This window comes from Pseudonaja textilis, chromosome 12, assembly GCF_049901715.1.
Source record: "Pseudonaja textilis isolate UNSWEBS1 chromosome 12, rPseTex1.2, whole genome shotgun sequence".
Classification (NCBI taxonomy): Eukaryota; Metazoa; Chordata; class Lepidosauria; order Squamata; family Elapidae; genus Pseudonaja; species Pseudonaja textilis.
In genome coordinates this window covers 4,561,334-4,588,430 of record NC_142001.1, presented here as the reverse complement: position 1 = coordinate 4,588,430, position 27,097 = coordinate 4,561,334, and the positions used below count along the sequence as shown (strand labels likewise).

General features: G+C 43.7%; 1 protein-coding gene and 2 long non-coding RNA genes across 3 annotated transcripts in view; 1 reads left to right on the top strand and 2 right to left on the bottom strand.

The window, feature by feature from the left end:
* Positions 1-27,097, bottom strand: part of LOC148124763 (uncharacterized) — a 60,826-nt gene that overhangs the window by 13,357 nt on the left and 20,372 nt on the right. The window lies entirely within an intron of this gene.
* On the bottom strand, positions 17-26,430 carry LOC113437986 (actin-binding protein WASF3-like). Its single transcript, XM_087940876.1, is given in 10 exon segments — positions 17-895; positions 2,584-2,717; positions 2,719-2,769; positions 2,771-2,977; positions 11,092-11,355; positions 12,456-12,631; positions 13,916-14,033; positions 20,624-20,777; positions 22,673-22,807; positions 26,274-26,430. Coding segments are annotated over 10 exon segments (1,530 nt in total). The 5' UTR covers positions 26,407-26,430; the 3' UTR covers positions 17-737.
* The window catches only part of LOC148124756 (uncharacterized), an 801,081-nt gene continuing 799,942 nt past the window's right edge, over positions 25,959-27,097 (top strand). The window contains exon 1 of the long non-coding RNA XR_015745037.1: positions 25,959-25,997. This is a non-coding gene — a long non-coding RNA (uncharacterized LOC148124756). The remainder of the gene's footprint in view (positions 25,998-27,097) is intronic.

Genomic DNA, 27,097 nt, shown 5'->3' with positions numbered 1-27,097 from the left:
CTACTGTCACTCTATGTTTCCCCTTCCCTTGTAAAGTGCTAGCAATTTTGGGCAATTTGCTTTCTGGTGCTCAGTAGAAAGTGCTAGAAGCAACGGAGAGAAACTTAAGAACGATTTACATCCCTTCTAACTCTGGAAACCACATGACGGGGTTTTTCCCCAGAGGGAAGCCTCTTGGAGGAAGTCTCCGTAGAAAGGGTGGATGCTTAAATTTACCTCCGTCGTCGCTCAATGATGGCTGTCAAAATCTGTCAGGCTGAAATCTTGAGAGGGAATGGCTGCAAAGGAACTCCCACCACACCCCCATCCCACCCCTCCCTTGTAGGGTGTCAGGGTAAGGGAAGGTCGCTCCAACTTTTCCAGCAGGTTGGGAAAAAAAAAAAACTCCAGATGCCGTTTTTTTTTCACCCCTGGGAAAACTGGGGAGGCAGCCAGTCTCCTCCTCCCCCGCCCCTCCTCCGACCGTGTGTTTCAACAGATAAGGATCCCTAAATGCCCACCTGCCCACAAAGAGGCCACCTTAAAACACTGTCAACAACACAACATGGCACGAAAGCAAAGCTCCTGAAGATGAGCTGCTCAGAGCAGCCGGCGATTTACCGGCCAGGAACACGCCGAGTCGCCTCTGAGCTTGGGGTGAGGGGTGCAGAAAGGCGGCAGGGGAAAAACCTGGGAGACCTCCCGCCGCCCCCCGCCCCTCGCACTGCTCCAAAGGCAGCAGCCCCACTGCCCCGTCTTTAATCGGACCACTCGTTCTCATCCAACTCCGAATCGTCGTCGGATTCGCTGTATTCCACCGCAATCCTTCGGGAGAGGATCGTGGCCACGTCGTTCCCCACCGGCTCCTTCTTGGCTTCCTGTTCCCATTGCTCCTGGACTTTGCGCAGCTGGATTCCTGGGCGGGGGGAGGAAGGGAAAGGAAGGTTTTTTTCTCCAAGTCAGCCTTGGCACCAGCTGGTCTTAGACTGGCTTTAGCCCTTCCGCGTGACGCTTTGCTCTAATGCAGGGCTCTCCAACCTTGGCCACTTTAAGACTTGTGGATTCAACTCCCAGAATTCCCCAGCCAGTTGGCTGGGGAATTCTGAGAGTTGAATCCACAAGTCTTAAAGTGGCCAAGGTTGGACAGCCCTGATCTAATGCCAGAGTTCTCAACTTGGGCCCTAGGATATTTCAAGGGAGCCTAAGATAAAAACATGTAACAGGGATTGGGTGTGGGGTGCAGAGCTCATGCCAAGAGGGCCACAGAAAAGCAAAGTGTGTTGTGAAACTGCAAATACTTGGTTGCTTTCTTGCAGATATTTTATTAGCCACACTAGCACCGATGATGATGTTACCTATTTTGGGTCATGAAAGAACCGAACTCAGAGAGCACCACCAAGCAGGCCTCATTTAAACCCTGAGCTATTCTCCTTTATTACTGTGGCGATCAGAAAAATGCACCGGTTGCATGTTCCTTAGCTGAGAAGAGCTCTGGACAAAGGAGGCCACAGGAGAAAAGCCAAGGTTGGAATTGGATCAAGAGCCACAAAAATAAATGGTTGAGAAATATTGATCTGGCGCCTTTGTTGAGAGCTTCTACGTGCCTTTGAAACCCAACCCTTAAATTTCGTGGAGAAGAGGCCTTTCCACCACTCCCTTCAAGGTGTTCACTAACTGTAACAGGATCACCAGCAGGTCTCTCTCAGCTCGAGTGCTGGTGTTGAAGATTGATCCATTGACCAACCCCACCCAAGGACGATGGGACCCTCAACATGGCAAAGCAAAGAAGGCAACTGTGAGCCTCTAGTTCAGGAAGAGAGGGCACTGGATCTCCATCTGCAGCCAACTTGCCATGGCCAATGTGCTGCAAGAAAACTCACCGCAGGAGAAGAGCTACACTAATACCCCCCAAAAATGGTGGGATAGAATCAGTAAAGAAAGGATGTGAAAGGAAGGACAAAATGAAATGTGAATGACAACAATTAAAAGAATGTTTTAATTATTTTAAATAATTAAATTGAATGGTTGTGTTGTCCTGTGGCGAGTTGGCTACAGTGAGTTGGCTATAGTGAGTTGGCCATGGTGAGTTGGCTACAGTGAGTTGGCCATGGTGAGTTGGCTACGGTGAGTTGGCTACGGTGAGTTAGCCATGGTGAGTTAGCCATGGTGATTTGGCCATGGTGAGTTGGCTACAGTGAGTTAGCCATGGTGAGTTGGCCATGGTGAGTTGGCTATGGTGAGTTGGCCATAGCAAGTTGGCCATGGCAAATTGGCTATGGTGAGTTGGCCATGGTGAGTTGGCTACAGTGAGTTAGCCATGATGAGTTGGCCATGGTGAGTTGGCCATGGCGAGTTGGCTATGGTGAGTTGGCCATGGTGAGTTGGCCATAGCAAGTTGGCCATGGTGAATTGGCCATGGCGAGTTGCCTATGGTGAGTTGTCCCATTCTGCCCCTCCGTTTGGGAGGCGGGATGATGTCCTCCTAAATTGGCTTCCTTTGCCCAATGCTTCCTGGCAGAAGAAGAGCAGGGCCCCCAAAGTGCATCAGCTCAAACCCTGCAGGTCTGTCCCAAGCCCAGGCAAAAGCAAAAGGTGCTGACTTACCCCGGCGGATGGCAGCAAGCAGGTCACTCCTGGCATCGGTCATGGGGATCAGGGGCACCGGCGGCTGCTGCTTCCGGGAATCCACCGTCAGGGCAGGCGGGGAGGCTGAGTGTGCAGGGGAGGCCGAGATAGTGGGGGTCCAGGGGCGGAGGGGGAGGGGCAACAGGAGGTCCCATGGGGCCAGCCTGGGGGAGAGGCAGAGTAGGGGCAGGGCATGGCAGGGGGAGGGGTAGGCGCGTAGGTGGCATGGCTAACGGAAGGGGCAGCGTTTGGTGCCATGGCCGAAGGGGCGGAGATGGGGCTGTCGAAGGCAGTTTGAGCGGAAGGGATGACTGGGGGTGGCGGCGGAGGAGCAGGTGGCACAAAGTAGTCCGCCATTGGCACTGGTTGAGGACTGCAGAGAGAGGAGGAGAGGTAAGGAGGTCAGCAGAAGGCAGGACAAGAAACAACAGATGGAAACTAATGAAGGAGAGAAGCAACCTTTGGAATTAAGGAGAAACTTCCTAACAGTGAGGACAAGTAACCAGGGCAACAGCTTTGCCTCCAAATGTTCTGGATGGTCCATCACTGGAGGCTTTCAAGAAGAGACTGGACAGCCATTTGTCTGGAATGGCACTGGGTTTCCTGCTTGAGCAGGGGTTGGACTAGAAGACCTCCAAGGTCCCTTCCAACTCCGTTATTCTATTTCCTGGCGTCAACTGTTGTTGCTTGACTTTGCTGTATGTACAGTTCGACATGGGATACTTTGAAGGCCTCTGAAATCTCCCCGAATTTCTAAGAACTTTTCCAACACAGGTAGTCCTCAATTTACAACAGTTCGCTTAGTACCATTACAATGGCAGTAAAAAAGGGACTTATGACCATTTTTCACACTTACGACTACTGCAGTATACCCCCCCACAGTCACACGATCAAAATCCAGATGCTTGGCAACTCACTCGTATTTATGATGATTGCACTTAACAACCATATTTCTAACTTAACAACTGCAATGATTCACTTAACAAATGATCAAGAAAGGTCTCAAAAAGGGGGAAAAACTCACTTAACAAATGTCTCAGGTAGCAACATAAATGTTGGGCTCCCTTGAGGTCGTAAGTTGAGGACTTACCTGTACCTTAGAAGCTCTGCCATTGTTGAAGGCATTGAGGAATTCGGTCAGGAAATCTCACTGAAACAATGACTCAGCAGAACACAGGTTGCCTCATAAAAACTAGCCTGAGCCGACTAAATTCCTTTCCTCCCTTCACTTTTGGGTCGCCCATTTCCTTGATGTCAATTTAGAGAGAAGCTTCTTCAGGCAAGATGGTTCAAGCTTCCTGAATCTATTGAGTGTCCTTTAAAGCTTTTTGCTTTCCTGCAACCGCTGTGTTTTTATTCCACCTAATCAATGAATGCAGTTCTGTTCTAACATTTGCTGCTTTCGTCTCTAGGCAAGGAAAATAAAGGTCAGGGGCTGTTTCTATGCTCACATGATTCAAGGACGATTGCTTATCTTAAAAGGCAGGGCTGTCTTTTGCTGCCCACAAGATAATGAGGTCAACTCATAAAACATTCCTATGCCTGTCTTAGTAGTTGCCATTGAAAAGGGGGTGGTGGGGTGGAAGGAAATCTGGAAGAGGAGGGCAGCAGTTAGGAAGCAGAAGTACGTTCCAACTCTTCTCTTTAAAAGGTTGTAACTAAATTACTGGAGCTTTTGCCCGTGAATGTATTTACGTGGAGAATGTGAATGAGGATACCCATCCCATGAACGTGCTCAATGGGAGAACCTGGTTTAGGGGAAACAGGGTCACAAGGGAGTGTAAATGACGTAGAACAGAGTTGGTTTCATAAAGGGCAGTGCCAGTATGTCGCCTCTAATGGATCCTTTGAAGTTTTTTGGAGTTTGGCTCGAGAATCATGATTTAATTAGGGCGATTGCTAGAATCCTGACAGCAAGCCAACTCTGGCCTAAGTCATTTACAGTCCCCTGTGACCCTGTTTCCCTCCTCTCCCCTGGGTGTGTCATAAATCAGATTCTCCGATTGAGCACGTTCCAGGGCTGGGTGTCATCATTCACATTCTCCAATTAAATATATTCCTGGGCAAAAGCTCTGGTAGTTTAGATACAATCTTTTAAAGATAAGAGTTGGAATGTACTTTGGCTTCCAAACTCCTGACCCTTAGACCCGGGCTCTCCAACCTTGGCCACTTTAAGACTTGTGGACTTCAAAACAAAGCTGGCTGAGGAACTCGGGGAGTTGAAGTCCACAAGTCTTAAAGTGGCCAAGGTTGGAGGTCCCTGCCTTAGACGATGTTCTAACCAAAAAAGCCAAGTGTTTTTCCTGCAAGAAGCCATTTCTCTCAATATCATTTGTAATTCAAACCCGTGCTTTGCATTACAATATCTCTTCACTACCTTTAAATAAGAGGAGGAAAAGTACTGCTTGAAAGGCCTCCAGGAAAAGGTTGGACAGCCGTTTGTCCAGGATGGAATAAAGACCATCTTGGAGTAGAAGACCTCCAAGGTCCATTCCAGCCCTAGTATTTTCTGAAATCCACCACGCATTTTTGCCTATGGCAGAGGCCCCCAATCCTCGGGCTGTGGCACATGAAGGGGCTATGGCCTCTTTGGAACTGGGCCGCGTGAGTGGCTGGCAGGAGCGTGCATGCACTGTGCATGCAGCTCATCTTATGTGAATGGCAGCACACAAGCATGCAAATATCCACTGGCCCACTGCTTGTGCAAGTTGAGCTATGCCCTTCCCCTTCATGCAACCCAATTCGAAATAGGCCATGACCCGGGGAAATGGGGTGAGCCTGGAGATTGAGGGACCCCTGTATGATGACCCAAAGGGGTGCGGCAGAAAGGCAACACAGTCAGATAACCAATAAGAGTCCCTTTATTAGCTCCAACTTTGCTCCCAATGTCCTGGTTACCTTCTGGGCTGGAGAAAAACTCTCCCAGGAACAGCCTTTGGCTGCAGAGAATCAAATTCAAATCTCTGTCAACCAAAACTTTAACTATAAGTGCAATCAAGGCAAGAGGAGGTAATTAACCCAGGAAGTGAAGGAACGGCCGTAATTCAACATGGTTGGGAAGATGCCAGGAATGCAGATACCCAAAATCAACACAAGATAAACTTGCATTTGCTCCAAGCAGCTGCCTTACTCAGCTTGCATCTCTTTTAAACTATCTTCCCAGGTGTGGCTAATGAAGGGAATCAGGGCCCTTTCCTCCCCCATAAACCATGCAACCCATGTTGCTCCCTTCTTGGTTCCTCCCTGCATGCCCAAGGATGAAAAGGGATCGGCCTGGGTCTTCCTCTGAACTCCCTCTCCCGTGCTCTGCCCAGCCGGGCTTTGCCCTTCCCCAGTTTCTTCCACACCCAACAGGGCCACATTCCCACTCCCTGCCACCTCTTGAGCTTCCTCCTCAGATTCAGACTTGCGACAGGGGCACGAAACCCTGGTCTATGGCATCAATTGAGGCTGCTGTCCATGGTCCTGAAATCCTATTTGTTGTTGTTTTCTTCAGATATTTAGCATGGGATTGATGTTTTATTGAGAATATAGTATAATACAATTGGAAGGGACCTCAGAGGTCATCTAGTCCAACCCCCTGCTTGAGCAGGAAGCCCTACATCATTTCAGACAAATGGTTGTCCAGTCTCTTTTTGAAAGCCTCCATGGTGCACCCAGAACGTCTGAAGGCAAACTATTCCACTGTTTGGTTGCTCTCACCATTAGGACATTTCTCTTTAGTTCTAGGTTGCTTCTCCAATAAACATAAATTTATGCCATGGTTGGCCATGGTCAATGCTATGCATATCAGAACTGTAGCATCGACATGGAAATACAAAGGGGCAGGAGGCACTTGGACTTTCTCCTTTTTATGCAAGCTCACCTTCAAGCCCTGCTGACTACCTAGTATTCCGGGGTGGGGGAAGAGCCTCAAGGGCAAAAGGAAGTGTGTCTATCAAGGCCCTGCTTAGTTAGGGGGGACCTGAGCTTCGTCCAGGAAGGCAACTTGAGAAAACATTTCAGACAAGCTCCTCCCTCATTTGCACAAAGATAGAGGGAAGCACATTCAGATTTGCAAGAGTTGGTTACTATAGCACTAGCACTTAGACTTGTATACTGCTTCACGGTGCTTTGCAGCCCCCCTAAGCGGTTTACAGAGTCAGCCTCTTGCCCCCAACAATCTGGGTCCCCATTTTAGCCACCTTGGAAGGATGGAAGGCTGAATCAACCTTGAGCCTGATGAGATTCGAACTGCCAAATTGCAGGCAGCCAGCAGGCAGCAGAAGTAGCCTGCAGAACTGCCCTCTAACCACTGTGCCACTGTGGCTCCTAGCTTTACAATAAAAGTGACTAAGATGTCATTGGTTTATTAGTCTGGCCTACCTCATAGATTTTGTGCAGTTTTCTCATCAAGATCTACAGGATTGAAAGTGACCGGCCCAAAGTCACCCTTCTCATCTGCACAGAACTACAACCTATGCTCTCCCAGTTTCTAACCTGGTGCTGCAACTGCTACACCAAACTAGTCCTCTTCCTTTACATCAGGTGGACCTAGTGGGGGTCCTATCACTCCACAACTTCACCTGGACAACCTCCAATAAGATGGAGAGAGGATGTGCATAAAGACCTCAGGTGCCAAGGGGAGTATTACAATGAAGGGCCGAGAGAGATATAAGCATCTCTTGAAGTGGACATCAACACAATGCAAAGGAATAAAAGTGAAAGTGAAAGTGCAGTTCTTGACAGCCTTATTGCTTTCCTAGAAGTCTTATTTTCCCTCCTAGAATTGACTTGGTCTTAAAGCACAATTGGTAACGCCAGCTTGTTAGGTGAGCTTCAGCTTATTATGTGAGGGTCAACTACATTTACGGATGCTTTTAAATTATTCTGTCCTTAATGGGGAGAGTCCACATTAGGTCCTACATCCTTGTAATTGTGTCTTGTTTAGCAAGGAAAGGAACCTCCCATGCATTCTCCTATATTCTCCTTCCCTTTTGGCCTGGGGGCATCTCTCCATAGCAAAAAGAACAGTTTTGATTGGGAAGGAACCAATAATTGAAATTCTGCTGGGTAAAAGACATGGAATAATTAAGGGGCAATTAGAGGGTCCCATTTATCAATACTGACATGACTACACTGAAAGGGAACCCATTAGAAGCGGAAGGACCAGAGAGAAAGCTGCCAGTTGCAATTGTGCAATAATAGAACATGAAATTATTTGTGGAATGTGAGACACTTTTTAATTCCATCAAAAGGAACGCAGAAACGCAGTGCCTCACCAGCACTTAGCATAGTAGAAGTCCCGTGAGAAATTTGTAGATTGGTTTTATTAAAATGTGAGACATTTCCTCAGCCAACCTAAGGAAATAATTCACATTTTAATGAAGGCTCTTGTGTTCAAATGTCCTAAATCTATCTGCCAATGATACACAAACTTTGCGAGGCAGCAGTTCATTTAACAAAAACAATAACCACCCTTAAGTTGTAAAAATTCTCATATTGGAGAAAATGGGCGTAAAAATGTACAAAATTAAAGAAACATTAGCAGAAAATCACACTGTGTTGTGGAAAGACTTTCCAAAAGTGCCTGCTCAAAGACGATAGATAACATGCGTCATGTTCAAACAAAACGGTATAAAAATCCCTAACAGGTTTGGTGCCAATTGATGTGGAAACTGAAGGGAACAAATTTATAATAAGAACAATGAGAAATAATCAAATGCCATCATTCTGCTTTGCCTTGGGACACAAAAAGGCTGGTTTAAAGGTTCCCCATGGCAACGGCTTCTCGGCTGAGAAATCCCTGCCTTGGCAGTGGGGGAAATGTACATGCTTGTCAATTCACTCTGCGCCAAAATGCGCTGCACTTGCTAAGATGTGGCATTCACCATGCAAGATGCCGCGGTGGGATTCCAAATTGCGTGCTACTGGTTCTGCTCGCTTCAAACGTGATCAAGGATCACTTCACGTGTGTGTGCAGCACCCAAAGATCGCCCTCGGTGAACTGAGCTGTTTCTTAGCTCAGCGGAGGTGTGACAATCTACTCTGCTGTGCAAATCAGCTCGGCTAATAAACAAGGGAATAGAGGAGAGGTAACTGCGGGGGCAGGTGGGTGGGGCCAGTCAGAGGTGGTATTTGCTGGTTCTCCAAACTGGTTAAAATTTCCACTACTGGTACACCAGAACCAGTCTGAACCAGCTGAATGCCACCTCTGAATAGGTCCCTGTCTGAAGGCAGAGGAAGCTGATAGAGCCGTGATGGTGAATCTACAGCACACATGCCATTTGTGCAGGCACGCGAGCCCCAGCCAAATTTACCCACACTGCACATGCACGCACCTCCCAGCAGATTTCTGGCTCATTTGAGGCCATTTTTGCCCTCCCGGAGGCTCGAGGAAAGCCTTTGCAGCCTCAGGAGGCTGAAAAATGGGCCTTTCAGAAATACCGGAAGTGCCTGTTTTCAGCCTCCGGAGGGCCTCTGGAGCCCGGGGGAGGCTGTTTTCACCCTCCTGGAGGCTCGAAGGAAGCCTCTGCAGCCTTGGGAGGCCGAAAAACAGGCCCATTTCAGCACTTCCAAGGCGCGCACATGCGCAGTGCAGGTTAAGAGGATGGGGGGGAGGTGTTGCACATGCAGGTGCAAGGGGAGCAGGGCGCATTGCATTGTGTGTGCCAGCACATGCATGCTTTCGGCACACCACAACAAAAAGGTTCACCATCACTGCGACAGAGAAAATCACTCCCATGTGTTGACTACAAGTAGCTCTCAACTTACAACAGTTGGCTTAGTGACCGTTCAATGTTCAACGGTCCTGAAAAAAAGGGACATGAGCATTTTTCACACTTAACGACCATTGCAGCATCCCCATGGTCATGAGATCAAAATTCAGATACTTGGTCACTCACATTTATGACGGTTGCAGTGTCCTGGGGTCATGGGATCACCTTTTGTGACAAGCAAAATCAGTGGGGAAGCCAGATTCGCTTAATGACCGGGTTCCTAACTTAACAACTGCAGTGATTCACTTCCCAACTATGGCAAGAAAAGTCCTAAACTGGAAATTTCATTTAGCAGATGTTTCGCTTAGCAACAGAAATGTTGGGCTCTGATGTAGACATCAGTTGAGGACTACCTGTGTTTTCATGAAGGGGACAGAGCCTCGTTGATGCAAATAGATATGTCCCTATACAGTATGGCCTCTGGCTAACAGCTCTGGTTGGGGACGGCTAGAAGATTTCCAGGATTATGGGCTAAACCAGGGCTCTCCAACCTTGGCCACTTTAAGACTTGTGGACTTCAACTCCCAGAGTTCAGCTCTGCTGACTGAGGAACTCTGGGAGTTGAAGTCCACAAGTCTTAAAGTGGCCAAGGTTGGAGACCCTTGGCTAAACAGCACTAGATACAAATCTCCCACTACCTCAGTTGGCTGAAATACACCAAGTGGGGATAGGCTTCCTTTGCTGCCATCCAAGAGGCATTCTTTAATTTCTCAGGACCTTTGATCTTCCATCAAGGGATATCACTCAAGGTCAGGGTTGTCTCAACTTGGCAACTTGTGGACTTAAAGCTATGCTGGCTGGGGAATTCTGGGAGTTGAAGTCTACAGGGCTTAACGTTGCCAAGTTTGGAGACCCCTACTCTAGATGGGGAAGAAATGGAGGCAGTGACAGATTTTCTTTTCCTGGGCTCCCAATCACCGCAGATGGGGACTGCAGCCAAGAAATTAAAAGGCGCTTGCTCCTGGTGAGGAAAGTTATGGCAAATCTAGACAGCATACTAAAAAGCAGAGACATCCCACTGCCAACAAAAGTGTGCATAGTCAAGGCTATGGTTTTCCCAGTTGCAATGTATGGCAGTGAAAGTTGGACCATAAGGAAGGCTGAGCACCAAAGAATGGAGGCCTTTGAACTCTGGGGCAGGAGGAGAACACTCCAGCGAGTCCCTTGGATGGCAAGGCAATCCAACCGGTCAATTCTAGAGGAGATCAACCCTGACTGCTCTTTAGAAGGCCAGATCCTGAAGATGAAACTCCAATACTTTGGCCAGCTAATGAGAAGGAAGGAGGACTCACTGGAGAAGAGCCGAATGCTGGGAAAGACTGAAGGCCATAGAAGAAGAAGGGGATGGCAGAGAAGGAGGTAGCTGGATGGAGGAGGAGTGAGCTGAAGGAGTTGGCGTGAGCTTAAATGGTCTCCAGAAGATGGTAGAGGACAGGAAGGCCTGGAGGAATGTTGTCCATGGGGCCATGATGGGTTGGACGCGACTTCACAACTAACAACAACACTCTAGGTGTCATACTTTCTAATGGTAATTTCAGGGCACTGAATCTTATTTGGGGCCCATCCATAGTTACACAGCAAAGAAAGGGATTATAATCTGCTTTCTCAAGTCAACTTCTAGAGTCATTTGCACCACATTTCCGTAGTTCAGGAAAGAGGCATTCGACTCTTCCTGCTTAAGGGGACAGTCATGACAAACAGACAAAAGAAAGTAAGCCAGAATCCATACCCATAGTCCTTGATTATCTGAGGTCGTGGTCCATTTAACATGGTCTCGGATGGCTGTGGCACATGGGGCTGCTGTACCCGGTTGAGGCTGTTCTGCCGGCTTCCCACTGCTGAAGGCCTGAAGATCTGATCCTGGACCTGGGTGGCCACCAGCACCACCTCTTTGTTCTCGGGGGCCAGATGTGTGGCTGGAGCCATCATCTGTTGGCCAGGATGGTTAGGACTGGCTGGGTAGGAATGATCAGCTACATCGGAGGCGTAAGATCTGTTGCAGACAAAAACACCAAGAGGTTGTACACCTGGAGGGCAGGGATGGAGGGACGAGCAGAGGATCCAATTGATGGGAGGGATTTGATGGTATCTATCACCTCTTGGAACCAAGGGTTTGGTGTGCCAAAAGCCGTACCCTTGAAATGTGCAAGCATGTAGTAGTAGTAGTAGTAGTAGTAGTAGTAGTAGTAGTAGTAGTAGGAGGAGGAGGAGGAGGAGGAGGAGATGAAGGTAGAGATGGGGGAGGAGGAGGAGGAGGAAGAGGAGGTGGAGAAGGAGATGAAGATAGAGATAGAGATGAAGGAGAAAGAGGAGGAGGAGGTGGGGAAGGAGATGAAGATAGAGATGGGGGAGGAGGAGGAGGAAGAGGAAGAGATGAAGGAGAAGGAGGAGGAGGTGGAGAAGGAGATGAAGGTAGAGATGAAGGAGAAAGAGGAGGAGGAGGAGGTGGGGAAGGAGATGAAGGAAAAGAAGGGGGAGGAGATGGGGAAGGAGATGAAGGTAGAGATGGGGAGGAGGAGGAGGAAGAGGAAGAGATGAAGGAGAAGGAGGAGGAGGTGGAGAAGGAGATGAAGGAAAAGAAGGGGGAGGAGATGGGGAGGAGATGAAGGTAGAGATGGAGGAAGAGGAGGACGAAGAAGAGATGAAGGAGAAGGAGGTGATAGAGAAGAAAGAACAGAAGGTAGAAGAGTAAGAGGAATAGAGTGTGGAGGGAGATGAAAATAGAGGGAAAGAGGAAGAGGAAGAGGAAAGGAAGGGGAAAGAGCCAGATGGGAAGCATGCAGCAAAGGTGGTACAAGCACAATTATGTTCCCATGGGTGCCATTAACCGCTCAGCTCAGCCCCACATCAACCCAGCCAACCCCTCGTCCCAATTCAGCCATCCCTGAGCAGCAGATATTGGGAGCCATTCTTTGAAAGACAAGCACTGATTTCACTGGTCCTACCCAAGAGGCAGGCTCTCTTCCATACAAGCATCCCCAGAGCCATCGAAGGTCAAACCAAAGGGAAGCCAAAACCACAAAGCCAAGCAAGACAAGGCAGCCAACGCAACGGAAGGAGGCCAAGCGAGGTGTGTCATTCACGAAAACCTGCCTATTATCTGGGGACAGTGATCCTTCCGATGAAGCCATGTGATATGGGGATGGTGAGAACCTGTTATCTGGCCGGAATTCTTTATCGTAAGCCATCATGTTCCACTCCAGCCGCCGGTTGCGCGCCTTCCGCACTTTCTTCACCTCCCGGGTGGAATCCTCAACCAGTCGCTGCTCCTGGAGGGAGTTGGATGGGGAAGAAGGAAGAGCTATCAGCACCCCCCACGGAGAGCCCCTCCGCCCCAGTTACAACACAGCGTACTCTACATCTGCCCCAATTGGTGAAGGGACATGGGGGAATGCTCTCCGTCCCACCTCACCCCAGCCGGGATCCCCACCATGGACAAATGGCTGCAAAACTTGATGGAGTCAGCAGAGAGGGGCCAAATGGACGGCTCTGATTAAAGGAAAGAAGACCGTTAATTTTACTTCTAGGTGGAAACCACTTCTGGACTTTGTGCTTGAGGAAGTGGGGCGGGGGGAATGGAACTTTTAATCTTGGGCTTTGCTGATTAGATAGACTTGACAATATAGAAATAGCTAGTATATGTTATCATATAAAACAAAAAGGTTGAGGTTCTATGTTATAACCTTATCCTACTTGTCAGAATATATGAATGAACTGGAAGAGAGCTTGGTACCGAGGTCAGCCAATGAATAGGCACAGCAACTAAGTCAGCCAAGGAGGATTGTTTGGAAACTGAAACTAGAAGTAGCCCAGACGTGGCTCTATATTAAGCTCTGCAGCTCTGTTGAGCTCTGAGTCTGTCTATTGAAGATGGAACTCCTTCTCTCCTCTGCTGTGTATAATGCTAGCCTGCTGAACTAAAGTGAAACTGAGGTCTGTTTCTGAACTCCTGAGTTGCTGCTCTGCTCTGCTAAAGCTGAGTTGCTTGTGACATGTCTGCTTCTGTTTGAGTTTGTTCCGAGATGGAGAAATCTACAACTGGTATTGTAAAATTTATTTAATGTTTATAAAGACGTTAAATGAAGCTATCAGCCATCCGTGTTTACTTTTCTGGTGCTGAATTTATGCTGTAAAACTCTGAACACTACTGAACCAAAAGGAGTTGTAAGTCAACACTTGTCTTTTAGTTCAGGGGTCTCCAACCTTGGCAACTTTAAGACTTGTGGACTTCAACTCCCAGAATTCAACTTTAAGACTTGTGGACTTCAACTCCCAGAATTCAACTTTAAGACTTGTGGACTTCAACTCCAGAATTCAACTTTAAGACTTGTGGACTTCAACTCTCAGAATTCCTCCAGCTTTGCTGGCTGAGGAATTCTGGAAGTTGAAGTCCACAAGTCTTAAAGTGACCAAGGTTGGAGACCCCCATTTTAGTTCATTAGGGTGGTAAAATCAGGAGCAACTCACTTAACCACCTGATCCCAACTGTGGATGTAAGTCGAGGACCACCTGGCCTAGCTATCAGGAATTCCAGGTTCTGCAGCTGTTCTTACCTTCTGCCTGCGTTTCTCTTTCCTCTTGTCTTCTGTGGCTTGCAACATCTTCTCTTTCCACAAGTTAAAGAAATACGACGGGTCCGTATAGAATTTTAAGCCATCTTTCTTATCGTCTCTGAAATAGCAAGCAGGAGGAAAGGAGGGCAAGAAAGAGAGCAAGGAAAGAAGGAAGGAAGGAAGGGACAATTGCTTATGATGGGCAGAGATGCAGCATACCTACTATCGGTTTGATTCTTGCCCTGAGAAGCTCAGTCAAGTGAAGGGAACCTTATGTAGTTGGTTTTAATTTCAGAGTAACAGAAAATTTTTTGAAAAACAAAGATGGTAAAAATAAATTTGCTTCTGCAACAGAACATTTTAATCATCATAGATACTCAAGATAAGTTTCAATATTCCGGGAGCTTGATGTTAATACAAAGCTCCAAACAAAGAGAAAATAAAGAGATTATAGGAAATCATAAGGAGGAGGAGGAAGAGGGGAAAGACGGGAACATAGAGATGAAGGAGAAGGAGAAGGAGGAAGAGGTGAAAGAGAAGAAGGAAGCAATGATGGGGAAGGAGATGAAGGTAGAGATGGATGAGGAGGAGATCATGAGGGAAGGGGGGAGGGGAGGAGATGTAGAAGGAGAGAGGGAAAGGCAGAGGGAGAAGAAGAAGGGAGGAGGAAGAAGAAGAGGAAGAAGAGCAGAATGGTGGAATCTGCAAGACCATTCAGATGCAGCATCCTGCAGGTCCCACTTTTACAGAGTTACTGTATTCTACATTGTGTGCCAAATAAATACTCTCTTGAAATTTGGGCAACTGAGAGTTGCTTCGTTCATAAAGAAAGAGAGAGAAAATTACTCAATGCAAGAGGCTTTAAGCAATAATACTCCAGATGTTTCCTTTGTTGTAAGCCGCCTAGAGTCGCCTCAAAGTTAAGATGAGCAGCATATAAACTTAATAAAACAAACAAAACAAGAAATCCCCACCCTTGTCACAATCTAAGTGATGAGTTGATAATAAACTCTGGAAAGTTGCTTTATCCCTCCCCCAAGGCTTCCCTGGATCTTCTGAGCCCCTGAGTTGCTGCTCTCCTCTGCTGAAGCTGAGTTGCTTGTAACATGTCTGCTTCTGTTTGAGTTTGCTCCATGGTGGAGAAATCTACAACTGGTATTGTAAAATTCATTTAATATGTTTATAAAGACATTAAATGAAGCACCAGGCAGCTGTGGACTTCAACTCCCAGAATTCAACTTTAAGACTTGTGGACTTCAACTTTGTTGTCGCAAAGATCTCTGGGCACCAACCTCCAGGCTGTCCCTGGTCAAAGTCCTTCCTCTAAGACAGGGGCCTCCAACCTGGGCCACTTTAAGACTTGTGGACTTCAGCTCCCAGAATTCCCCAGCCAGCTTTGCTGGCTGGGGAATTCTGGGAGCTGAAGTCCACAAGTCTTAAAGTGGCCCAGGTTGGAGGCCCCTGCTCTGCATTGTAATGGATGCAAAGCCACCAACAGTGTCCCTCCCTGCATTCTACCTGTCTGCTTCTGCCTCCCCACCATCTGGACAGCGTTCAATTCAGACATTGTTAAAGCAAGATAAAGAGAAAGAAAAAGAACAAGAAAGAGTATCCTTCCAGATGATTATGCAAGGAATTCAAGATCTTAAGGTAAAAATGGATACTATTGAACAAAGAACAGGTAGGATGGAACAGATGATGGAAAAATATGAAGAGAGACTCCAAAATGTTGAAGAGGGAGGCAAACAAAGAGAGGAGAAAATTGGAAATATCGACAATAGATTAACAGCGATTGAACAAGAAAAAAGTGAGATGTTGAAGTGGGAGTTGGATAGATCAGAATTTTATCTTAGATTCCAAAATATAGAAGAAGAAAAAGGACAAGATTTGGTTGCGATAATGGTAGGAATCTTGGCGGAGGCGCTCGAGATAACAGAAGAGAAGATGATGGATGGAATTGATGAGATATATCGAGTTTTTACAAGATATGCGATGAGAAATAACCTACCCAGAGAAGTTCATATTAGATTTATTAAAAATCTTTGAAGACACAAATATTGCAAGTAGCAAGAGAGAAGCCACTGAAATACAAAAGTAAAGAAATTTTGGTTTTAAAACAAATACCTAGAAGAGTGAGAGAGATGAGAAGAGAATACCGATTCCTGACTAAAAGGTTATTGGAAAAAGAGGTGTCTTACAGGTGGTTGATTCCAGAAGGATTGATGTTTACGTGGCAGGAACAGAGACATAGAATTGATTCAATTGAGAAAGCAGAACTGTTTTGCGCAGAGGTTTTTGGAGGCAGAGAAGGAGGAGCAGGAAAGGAGGTCCCATCAATTGAATCTCAAGAGGAACAAATGGAGGTTGGAAAAGAAGAAGGTGCAGTAGGTGGACAAGTGGATATTAAAGATCAACGTGAGGCAAGACCCACGAGAGTGGTTAAATCTAAATATAAAACATAATTATGGAAGAAAAAAATTGATTACAATGAATATAAATGGACTGAACTTAGCTGCTAAGAGAAGGAAGATTTTCCATAAATTAATGAAATTAAGGTTCGACATAATTTGTTTACAAGAAGTTCATATTAAAAAGCAACATGAACAATTGTTATTACAACCAAAATTAGGAAATTGTTTACCTCTTTGACACAATCTAAGAAAAGAGGGGTGGTTTTATATATTAAAGAGGCCATTCCAGCAAAAATGATTTATACAGATGATGATGGGAGAATATTAATGGTAGAAATAATGGACAATAATAGAAAGATACTTTTGATTGCAATTTATGCACCGAATGATAAACAGGAAGAATTCTATAGAAAATTACATACTAAGACTGCCGAACTTGACTATGCTAATGTAATTATGATGGGAGACTTTAATGGAATTGTGGATAATAGACTTGACTATATTGCAACAACAGTAAAGCATAACAGGAAAACTCTTCCTAAATCCTTTTTTAAAATGATAGATGAATTAACTTTAAAAGACATATGGAGAGAAAGAAATGATAAATCTAAGCAATTTACGTTCTATTCAAATAGGCATTTATCATGGTTCAGACTGGATATGATTTGGATCTCAACAGATTTAATGTCTAGTATTCAAGAAGTAAATATTGAAACAAGTACTTGGGCTGACCATAACCCATTGACAATTGAATGGAAGGGACAAAGGAAAAGATCGAGATGGACATTAAATAATTCTATTTTAAAGGATAAGGAATTTATACAATGGATGGAGAAAGAATTGGCCTTCTTCTTTAAAGAGAACAGAAAAGAAGACACCTCAATACAGAATGTTTGGGACACAATGAAGGCCTATGTTAGAGGCTTGATAATAGACTATACAAGAAAAAGAACAACAGGAAAAGGCGAACTCTTAAAGCCTTGGATGATGAATATAAGGGACTTGAAAAAGAATTACAGAAAATGCCACACAGAAAAGATGTTAAAATGAAACTGGATATAACTAAACATAAAATGGATTTAATAGAGAAAGAAGAACTGGCACAGAAAATTAGGAATGCTAAACAGAATTATTTTGAGGATGCAAATAAGCCAGGTAGATGGCTAGCATACAAATTGAGAAAGGAGAAAGAGTCGAGGAAAATACCGCAGTTAATAGACGACCAAGGTAAAATTTGTTATGGCAGCAAAGAAAAAAAAGAGATTATTTATGATTTTTATAAGCATTTGTATAAGAAAGAAGACATTGACGAGGAGAAAGTTAAACAATACCTACAGAATGCAAATCTACCTAAGATACCTAAAGAGATTGAAGAAATGCTAGAAAGTAATATAACAATGATGGAGTTAAGTCAAGCACTTAAGAAACAAAATAATGGAAAGGCACCAGGTCCAGACGGGTTTCCTGTAGAATTTTATAAAATCTTTCAAGAATCACTGTGTATTCCACTGTTAGAAGTTATGAATGAAGTTATGTTAAAAAAGATGATACTTAAAACATGGTCAGAGGCTTACATTACACTTATTCCAAAAGAGGAGGCGGACCTACTGCAAATCAAGAATTATAGACCGATTTCTTTACTAAATGCAGATTATAAAATTTTTGCTTCAATATTAGCAGAAAGACTTAAAAGTACTTGAATAACTTTATCCACCCAGACCAAAATGGGTTTTTGCCAAAGCGACAAATCAGAGACAATATGAGAGTAATTCTGGACACCCTGGAATACTATGAGGCACATCCTGAAAAGCAAATGGCTTTGATATTTTTAGATGCTCAAAAGGCATTTGATAACGTGAATTGGAGATTTATGTTACTTTTAATGGAACAGATGGGCTTTGCTAGAAGATTTATTCAGGCAATAGAAGCAATTTATAATGAACAAACAGCTAAGGTAATGATGGAGGGAGAATTTACAGATCCAATTAATATAAGAAAAGGCACAAGACAAGGTTGTCCTCTTTCTCCCTTGATATTTGTATTGACTTTGGAAGTGTTGAATAGAAATATCAGAGAAGATAAAACTATAAAAGGAATGAAAATTAAAAAGGAAGAATTTAAACTACAAGCCTTTGCAGATGACCTAGTCTTTATCTTGGAAGACCCTATAGAAACAGCCTCGAAACTGTTGGAAAAGATAGAGGTCTATGGGGAGGTGGCTGGTTTGAAAATAAATAGAGATAAAACAAAGATTTTGTCAAAGAATATGTTGCTGAAACAAAGGGAAGAGTTGGCAGAACTGTTAAAAATTCAAGTTACAAACAAGGTTAAGTATCTGGGGATATATTTGACATCAAGATGTAGTACATTGAAGGAGAATAATTATATTAAACTTAAACAACAGATAGCTCAAGACTTGAAAAAATGGGAGAACTTACAATTGTCATTAATAGGAAGGATTTCAACAATTAAGATGAACATTTTACCCAGAGTCTTATTTTTGTTTCAAACAATACCAATTAGGCTTGGAAAAGAATATTTTGAGGATTTAAATAAAATTGTTTTGAAGTATATATGGCAAGGTAAGAAAGCAAGAATAAAGTTAAAGCTTTTACAAGATGCTAGATTTAGAGGAGGGTTTGGACTGCCTAATTGGGAGTTGTACTACCAAGCTGCAAACTTGACGTGGGTTAAAGAATGGATAACATTAAGGAAAACCAGATTGTTGACATTAGAAGGTCATGATTTGTTGTTGGGCTGGCATGCTTTTTTATGGTACAAGGGAACTAAAACACAGGGGTATTTTAGAAGGCATTATATACGGGAGTCTCTGTGGTTGAATTGGGAGAAGATAAAAAAACAGTGTTATTTGAAAATTCCAGTTTGGTTATCGACGATAGAAGCGTTTTCTTATCCTATAATCTATAAAAAGGAACAAACAGTTAACTATGGGGAATTATTAGATGAAAAGGGTGAACTTAAATCGATGCAAAAATTGGAAGAACAAGGTATACGGATGAATTGGTTTTCATATTTGCAAATATATTCAAAGTACTATGAGGATTCCAAAGCAGAGGGATTTTATGATAAGCAAACTGACTTGGATAAGATTTTGATGGGTACTGATGAAAAGGTGATTAAAAAATTGTATGGTTATTTATTGCAAATTAAGCTTGAGGAAGAACAAGTTAAAGAAACTATGATTGCGTGGGGGAGGAATTTTGGATATGGGATTGATTTAGAGAAATGGCAGAAATTATGGTCGCAAAATTATAAAATGACAATGTCTACAGCCTATAAAGAAAACTTGTATAAGATGTTTTACAGGTGGCATTTTCCCCGACAAGGATAGCAAGAATGTTTAAGAACAAATCCGAAAAATGCTGGAAATGTCATCAGAAACCTGGTTCATACTATCACATGTGGTGGACTTGTGAGGATGCTAGAAAATATTGGACTAAAATCCACATGTGGCTGGAAAAAATGACAAAGAAGCATATAGACTTGAAACCGGAGTTTTTCTATTGGGAATACTACCAGATACTTATAGTAAAGAGTTGAAATATTTGATTGTAAATGTATTGACTGCTGCTAGGATTGTATTTGCAAAAATTGGAAAAAAGAGAAAATTCCATTGCAAGAAGAAGTTGTAAAGAAAATTTTGGAATGTGCTGAGATGAGTAGATTGACTTTTGAAATTAGAGAGCAAGAAGATAAACAATTTTATTTAGTTTGGGATCTTTTCTATCAATGGTTGAATGATGAAATATTAAAATATAAAAGTTAGATAATAAGGAATAATAATGACTTTATTTTCCCTTTCCTTTTATTGGTTTTTGATACTATATTTATATAATAGTTTTCTTTGTTTCTTTCTTTTTCATATTTGGGATAGAATTGGTATGATTATAAGATTTGTTTTAGAATAAAATATTTAAAATATAGTTATCTCATAAAGGCATGACCGAATAAAAGTTTAGTCAAATTTTTTTTTTTCTTTAATAGAGATACTAGGATTTATAAATTTGTATTGATAAGAGTATTATATAAAGTAACTGTAATTGTGACTATGAGGTGAATGCACAAAACCGATGGACCAACCGACTTACGGTGTGTACAAAAATATGGGGGAGCTGATACTTTTATGTTTTGTTGTTGTGTTTTTTATGTTAAAAAAATAATAAAAATTTATATATAAAAAAAAAAATAAAAAAAAAAAAGTGGCCCAGGTTGGAGGCCCCTGCTCTGCATTGTAATGGATGCAAAGCCACCAACAGTGTCCCTCCCTGCATTCTACCTGTATGGCGTGAGGATATTTAAGGGCGGAGGTTTATCACAACGCTGGTACATCTCCATCACAGGATTGGGGATCGAATTGCGCGACACCACCTGCTGGTTCTGGATGGTAGAGCTCTTGAAAGCTTTCCTCATGTTGATATCCTGCAGGGAGACTGGGAGACACAAACCAGGCCCTCTTTAGGATATGCTCATGACTCAATCTCATACACAAAACACACAGGCACACGCATATGGCCCCCTGCAAAACCTGCCGGACATCCCAAAGGTGCTTTTTCAAGAGGCAACAGGACTTTCTTTGTTTTTCCTTGAAGACATTTCACTTTTCATCCATGAAGCTTCTCCAGTTCTGACTGAATGCCGGAGGATGGAAGGATTTATATTCCTTGCAGTCCTCTGGCCATTAGCACTCTTTCTGAGAGTCATTGAGGCCACTTCCACAACCAATTGCACTATTCAGGTGACTCTTAAGGCAGAGATCTCCAAACTTGGCAACTTTAAGACTTGTGGACTTCAATTCCCAGAATTCTCCAGCCAGCATAGCTGAAGTCCACAAAGTTGCCAAGTTTGGAGACCTCTGCTCTAAGGGCAGAGATAAACCTCCATGTTTATCAATGACTCTCAGAAAGAGGACCAACAACCAGAGGACTGCTAGAAGGATCAATCCTTCTATCCTCCACCATTCAGCCAGAACTGAAGAAGCTTCTTGGATGAGAAGCGGAGCATCTTCAAGGAAAAGCAAAGTCCAATTGCCTCTTGAAAAAAATACCTTTGGAACAATCTTGACCTGGATGGTTGAGAATCTCCATAACCAACCTGCTGGATAGTTGGTGCAAGATACTGACACAGTTACCAACAATTTTAAATGTGATTTTATTAATAACTGATTTTTAGCCAGCAGATGATAGGAAGCAGAAAGACTGTCATAAATAAAATAAATATTATTATATTGTGTGCTATGCAGAAAGCTAAGAAAAAAAATAAGTCTACAGCATTAAGACTAAATAACTCACTATAAGTTGGGGTTGAGGAGAGAGGGATCTTCTGATAAATAGATAGATAGATAGATAGATAGATAGATAGATAGATAGATAGACAGAAGATAGATAGATAGATAGATAGATAGATAGATAGAAAGATAGATAGATGATTGATAGATAGATATATAGATAGATAGATAGATAGAGATAGATGATAGATAGATAGATGATATAGATAGATAGATAATAGATAGATAGATAGATAGATGATAGATAGAAAGATAGATGATAGATGATAGATGATAGATGATAGATAGATAGATGATAGATAGATGATAGATAGATAGATAGATAGATAGATAGATAGATAGATAGATAGAATTCTTTATTGGCTTAGTGTGATTGGACACACAAGGAATTTGTCTTGGTGCAAATGCTCTCAGTATGCATAAAAGATACATTTGTCAAAAGTCAAGAATCACCAGGTACAACACTTAATGACAGTCATAAGGTACAATAAGCAATCAAATCATACTAGGAAACGGTCAATCTACTATCAAGGTTGGCTGGATTTTGCACACAATCTCAGACAATATGGCCAGGCCATGACTTACAAAGTCATCTTTGCCAGAAGATGATAAGGAGGCATTGAAGGGGATGTGGGAGGGGGTGATATTTCTCAAAGAGTGGATGAAATATGACTCACACGGAGAGAAAAAGAGAAAAAAGGCTAGCCTGAACAATAAAAATCTATTCAATCTGACCATCATCTCAAAAGTGCTTTTTCAAAAGGCAATTGGACTTTGTTTTCCCTTGAAGACGTTTCGCTTCTCATCCAAGAAGCTTCTTCAGTTCTGACTGAATGTGGAGAATGGAAGGATTTATATTCCTTGCAGGTATCAGGTCGTTTCATCTTCCACCATTCAGTCAGAACAGAAGAAGCTTCTTGGATGAGAAGGGAAATGTCTTCAAGGGAAAACAAAGTCCAGTGGCCTTTTGAAAAAGCACCTTTGGGGCAACCAAGACCTGGATGACTAAGAATCTTCCTAAATCTGACCATAATTCAGTACCTTCTTCTACGGTGGAGTCCAACTGAGTGACCTTGATCACCAAAAGATCCACCCGTTCCTGCAAGGAGTTCATCCGCAAATAAAAGCTGTTGGCTTCGTTGAAGAGTTCTCCAAAAATATCTTCAGCATGTCTGCCTGGGAGGAAGAATTAAAAGAGGAGCCCATTTGAGGTCTGAAGAGATAGAGACGGCCTTCAAAAATGGTTTTGGGAAACTGGAAGGAGAAGCCAACCTTTAACAACGGGGTAAGATGTTCTAGATTAGTATTTCTCGACCTGGGTGACGTTAAGATGTGTGGCCTTTGCATGGGGTTTGTTCTGTAAGTTCTGAGTATCACTGTTGTCAGTTGAGAAGACACTCTAGGACAGAAGTCTCCAACCTTGGCAACTTTGAGCCTTGGCTGACTTCAACTCCCAGAATTCCCCAGTCAGCTTTGCTTTGAATTGTGGGAGTTGAAGGCCACACATCTTAAAGTCACCCAGGATGAGAAACCCTGTTCCAGATGGTATCCATGGCTGGTACCGTTCCTCGTTTGGACTAATAATGCTCTCACTAGTCAGCTAATCAGATACAGGTAGTCTTTGGCTTATGACCACAATTTCTTTTGCTAAGAGAGACCGTGGTTAAGTGAGTTTTGCCCCATTTTGCAACCTTTCTTCCTAGAGTTGTTAAGTGAATCACTGTAGTTAAGTTAGTAACATGGTTGTTAAGTGAATCTGGCTTCCCCATTGAGAAGTACTTCCGTGGTCACGTGGCTGGCATGACTACCAGCCGATGTGCATGGGAAAGCTGTTCCCTTCCCACCAAAGTGGTACCTATTTATCTACTCGCATTTGCATGCTCTTTTCAGCTGTTAGATGAGCAGGAGCTGGAGCAAGTAACAGGAACTTACCCTGTCACATGCTGCTTGGGCCTCAAACTGCTAACCTTCTTGTCGACAAGCCCTGCATCTTAGCCACCAGGCCACCGTGCCCCCTTTAGGTGGGCTAAGGTCCCAGGAAGCATCCCCGGCATTCACCTATTCTCTCTCAAGACGATTCCCTTCTGGATGTCAGTGTTTTGGAGACACACGGGGACCCCCTTTTGGGACACTGCTGTGAAAGAAGGTGCAGGGACACCATCCTTCAATACCAGCTGACCTTCAAAGGCCGCTGTTGACTTGGCAGCTAATTAATCGATACAGGCGAACAAGAGCGATTCCAGAGGAAAGGGCCCATCTCTAATCAATGTAAGCAACTCCAGTTTAATCCTGGTTTTTGAACTGTTGGATGGGCCTAATGCAGGGGTCTCCAAGCATGGCCACTTTAAGACTTGTGGTGCTGAAGTCCACAAGTCTTAAAGTGGCCAAGGCTGGAGACCGCTGGACTGGTGCTTAAGGCACTAGGACAGAAACTGGGAGACTGGGAGTTCTGGTCCTGCCTGAGGCATAAAAGACAGTTGGGTGACGTTGGGCCAGTCACTCTCTCTCTCTCAGCCCAGCCCACCTCACAGGATGGTTGTTGTGGAGAAAATAGGAAAAGATAATCCTCAACTTTCAACCACAACTGAGCCCAACATTTCTGTTGCTAAGGGAGACATTTGTAAGTGAATTTGGTCCCGTTTCATGACCTTTCTTGCCACAGTTGTTAAATCACTGCAATTGTTAAATTCTTATGGTTGTGAAGTGAATGTGGCTTCTCACATTGACACTTTGCTTGTGAGGGTTACAAAAAGTGATCCCATGACCCCGGGACAAGGCAACCATCCTCAGTAGGAACCACCTGGACTTTGATCACATGACCACGGGGAGGATGCAACCGTCATAAGTGTGAAAAACGGTCACAAGCCACTGTTTTTTCAGAGCCCTTGTCATTGTTGGAAGTCAAGGACTGCCTGCATTAGGTTTGTTCACCATCTTGATAGTTATTTCCAAAGCTGGCTGAGGAATTCTGGGAGTTGAAGTCTACAAGTCTACAAGTTGCCATGTTTGGAGACCTCTGGCCTAGTGGGGCAATTTCCAGTCCTTGGGAAAGTACAAAACTGTAATATGATGTCTTGCTTTGTTGGTCACCTGACTTTTCCCGAGGAAGGGGATCAAAATAATCCACAACCCTGAAGAAAAGTGCAAAACTGTCTTTCTTTTAAACCAGGGGTGTCCAACCTTGGCAACTTTAAGACTTGTGGACTTCAACTTCCAGAATTCCTCAGCCAGCAAACCTGGCTGAGGAATTCTGGAAGTTGAAGTCCACAAGTCTTAAAGTTGCCAAGGTTGGACACCCCTGGTTTAAACCAAATCAGATGTGAAATAATGGTGACTTGTTATGCCTCAAATCCTGCATACACACACAGACATACACACACGCATTCCCCAATGTTGGGCAAAAGCCAAATGACGCAGTTTGTATTTCGCAAATCATATTAAGCAGCCAGGTTTTCATAATCCATCTTAAAATGGTTTCAGGCTGCTGAGAATTTTGGATAGGTGTTTTGGAAAAGGTCCAGAATCTACTTCCTTCTTTTTCCAGTTCTTCTGATAAAAATGTGAAAAACATCAATTTTATTATATCTTTTTTTCTTGCAGCATCCAATCAATAGGTAAAGTATAAATAAGGAGGAAAAGAAAGTATCAGTGTGGGAATATGGAGAGATGGAACTAAGGTTGGCTCCATCTGGGTATCAAGAGAGAATTTCATGAGTTCGCAGAGAGAGTAAACAACATTTTCACTTTATTCTGACAGCTTGAGGCCTGTCTCAATACAGGTAATTCCTCAACTTACAACCACAATTGAGCCCCACATTTCTGCTGTTAAGTGAGACATTTGCTATGTGAATTTTGCCCCATTTTACGACCTTTCTTGCCACAGTTGTTAAATGAATCGCCGCAGTTTATAAGTTATTAACTTGGTTGTTAAGTGAATCTGGTTTCCCCATTGACTTGGCTCGTCAGAAGGTCACAAAAGGGGAACATGTGACCCCGGGACAAAGCAACGGTCATAAAGTAAGAACCATTTGCTGAGCATCTGATTTTTGATCACGTGATTATGGGGATGCGACAAAGGTTGTTAACAGTGAAAAATGGTCGTGAGTCACTTTTTTCAGTGCTGTTGTAACTTTGAACAGTGAGTAAGTGAACTGTTGTAAGTCGAGGAGTACCTGTACATTGCTTTAGCCTGATTACTAAATTAGGGTTAATGCAACAGACTGAACCAAACGAGTAGCCTCCAGCCCCCTAATCATTCTTGTTGTTCTTCTCTGCACTCTTTCCAGAGTTTCAACATCATTTTTATATTGTGGTGACCAGAACTAGTTGCAGTATTCCAAGCATGGTCTTACTAAGGCTTTACAAAGTAAAGTAGTAATAGAACTTCACGTGTTCTTGATTCTACCCATCCATTCATGTAGCTTAGAATTACAGTTCAACCTGGTTGAAAGCCACCTAGGGTTGCCTCTTGGCAGGATGGCAGCATATACATTAAATACAAATTATTAAATTAAATTAAGATTCGTGGAACTGAAAGGGACTTGTTTAGACTCTCAAGGCCAACTCCCTCTGAGCCACGCCCTAATCCGGTCTGCTTCGACAAACAGGCATGAAGGAGGTTGTGTGAAACCTGCCCACTTACTGAGGCTTCCCAACTGTTTAATGATGGCAGCCAGAGTGCTGTTGGTCACACACTCCAACTCGCTGGTCACCCCATCAGGAAGGGCCCCCCGGCAAAGATGGCGGGGCTCGATATTGCGCTTCACCAACGGCATCTTGGCAAGGAGTCAGTGGACCAAGCCTGCGATAAAGAGAAGAGAGAAGGTCTCAGTTTCTGAAATGTCTTTTCCAAGGTGCCTTCACTAAGAACTGAAATTTAATAAGTGGGGCTCTTGGGGCTCTCTTGAGCTTGGTTGTTTTCTTGCAGACGTTTCATGACCCAACTAGGTCACATCATCAGTGCTAGAAGAGAGAGGGGTTATAGGAAAGGAGGGAAGGAGGAGGAAGAGGAGGAGAACAACTGTGGAGCCCATGGTGCTCTCTAAGCTTGGTTATTTTCTTGCTGACGTTTCAATACCCAACTAGATGACATCATCAATTTAATAAGTAAGGGGGAAAAGAAAGTACCCCAAATTAACATGAGAATATGAAGAGATGCATTCACGTTTGGTTACATTTGGGTACCAAGAAGGATTTTCATGAGTTTGCAGAGACAATAAATAAGTAATATTTTCATTCTGTGTGACAGCTCAGATCCCTTTCTTGAAGGCTGTCTCCAATTTTGGAATCCGGTACATTATTTTAGCTGGATTACTGGATTACCCCATTTCCTGGGTTATTTCAATAGGCTGAACCATGAATAAGCCAAATGAGTTGAGTGCATGCAACTTAAACTCTTACATACCATGTTCAAAACAAACCAAAGTCAGAATGTTGGCTGTTGCATCTACTGGTACCAGGTTTGTG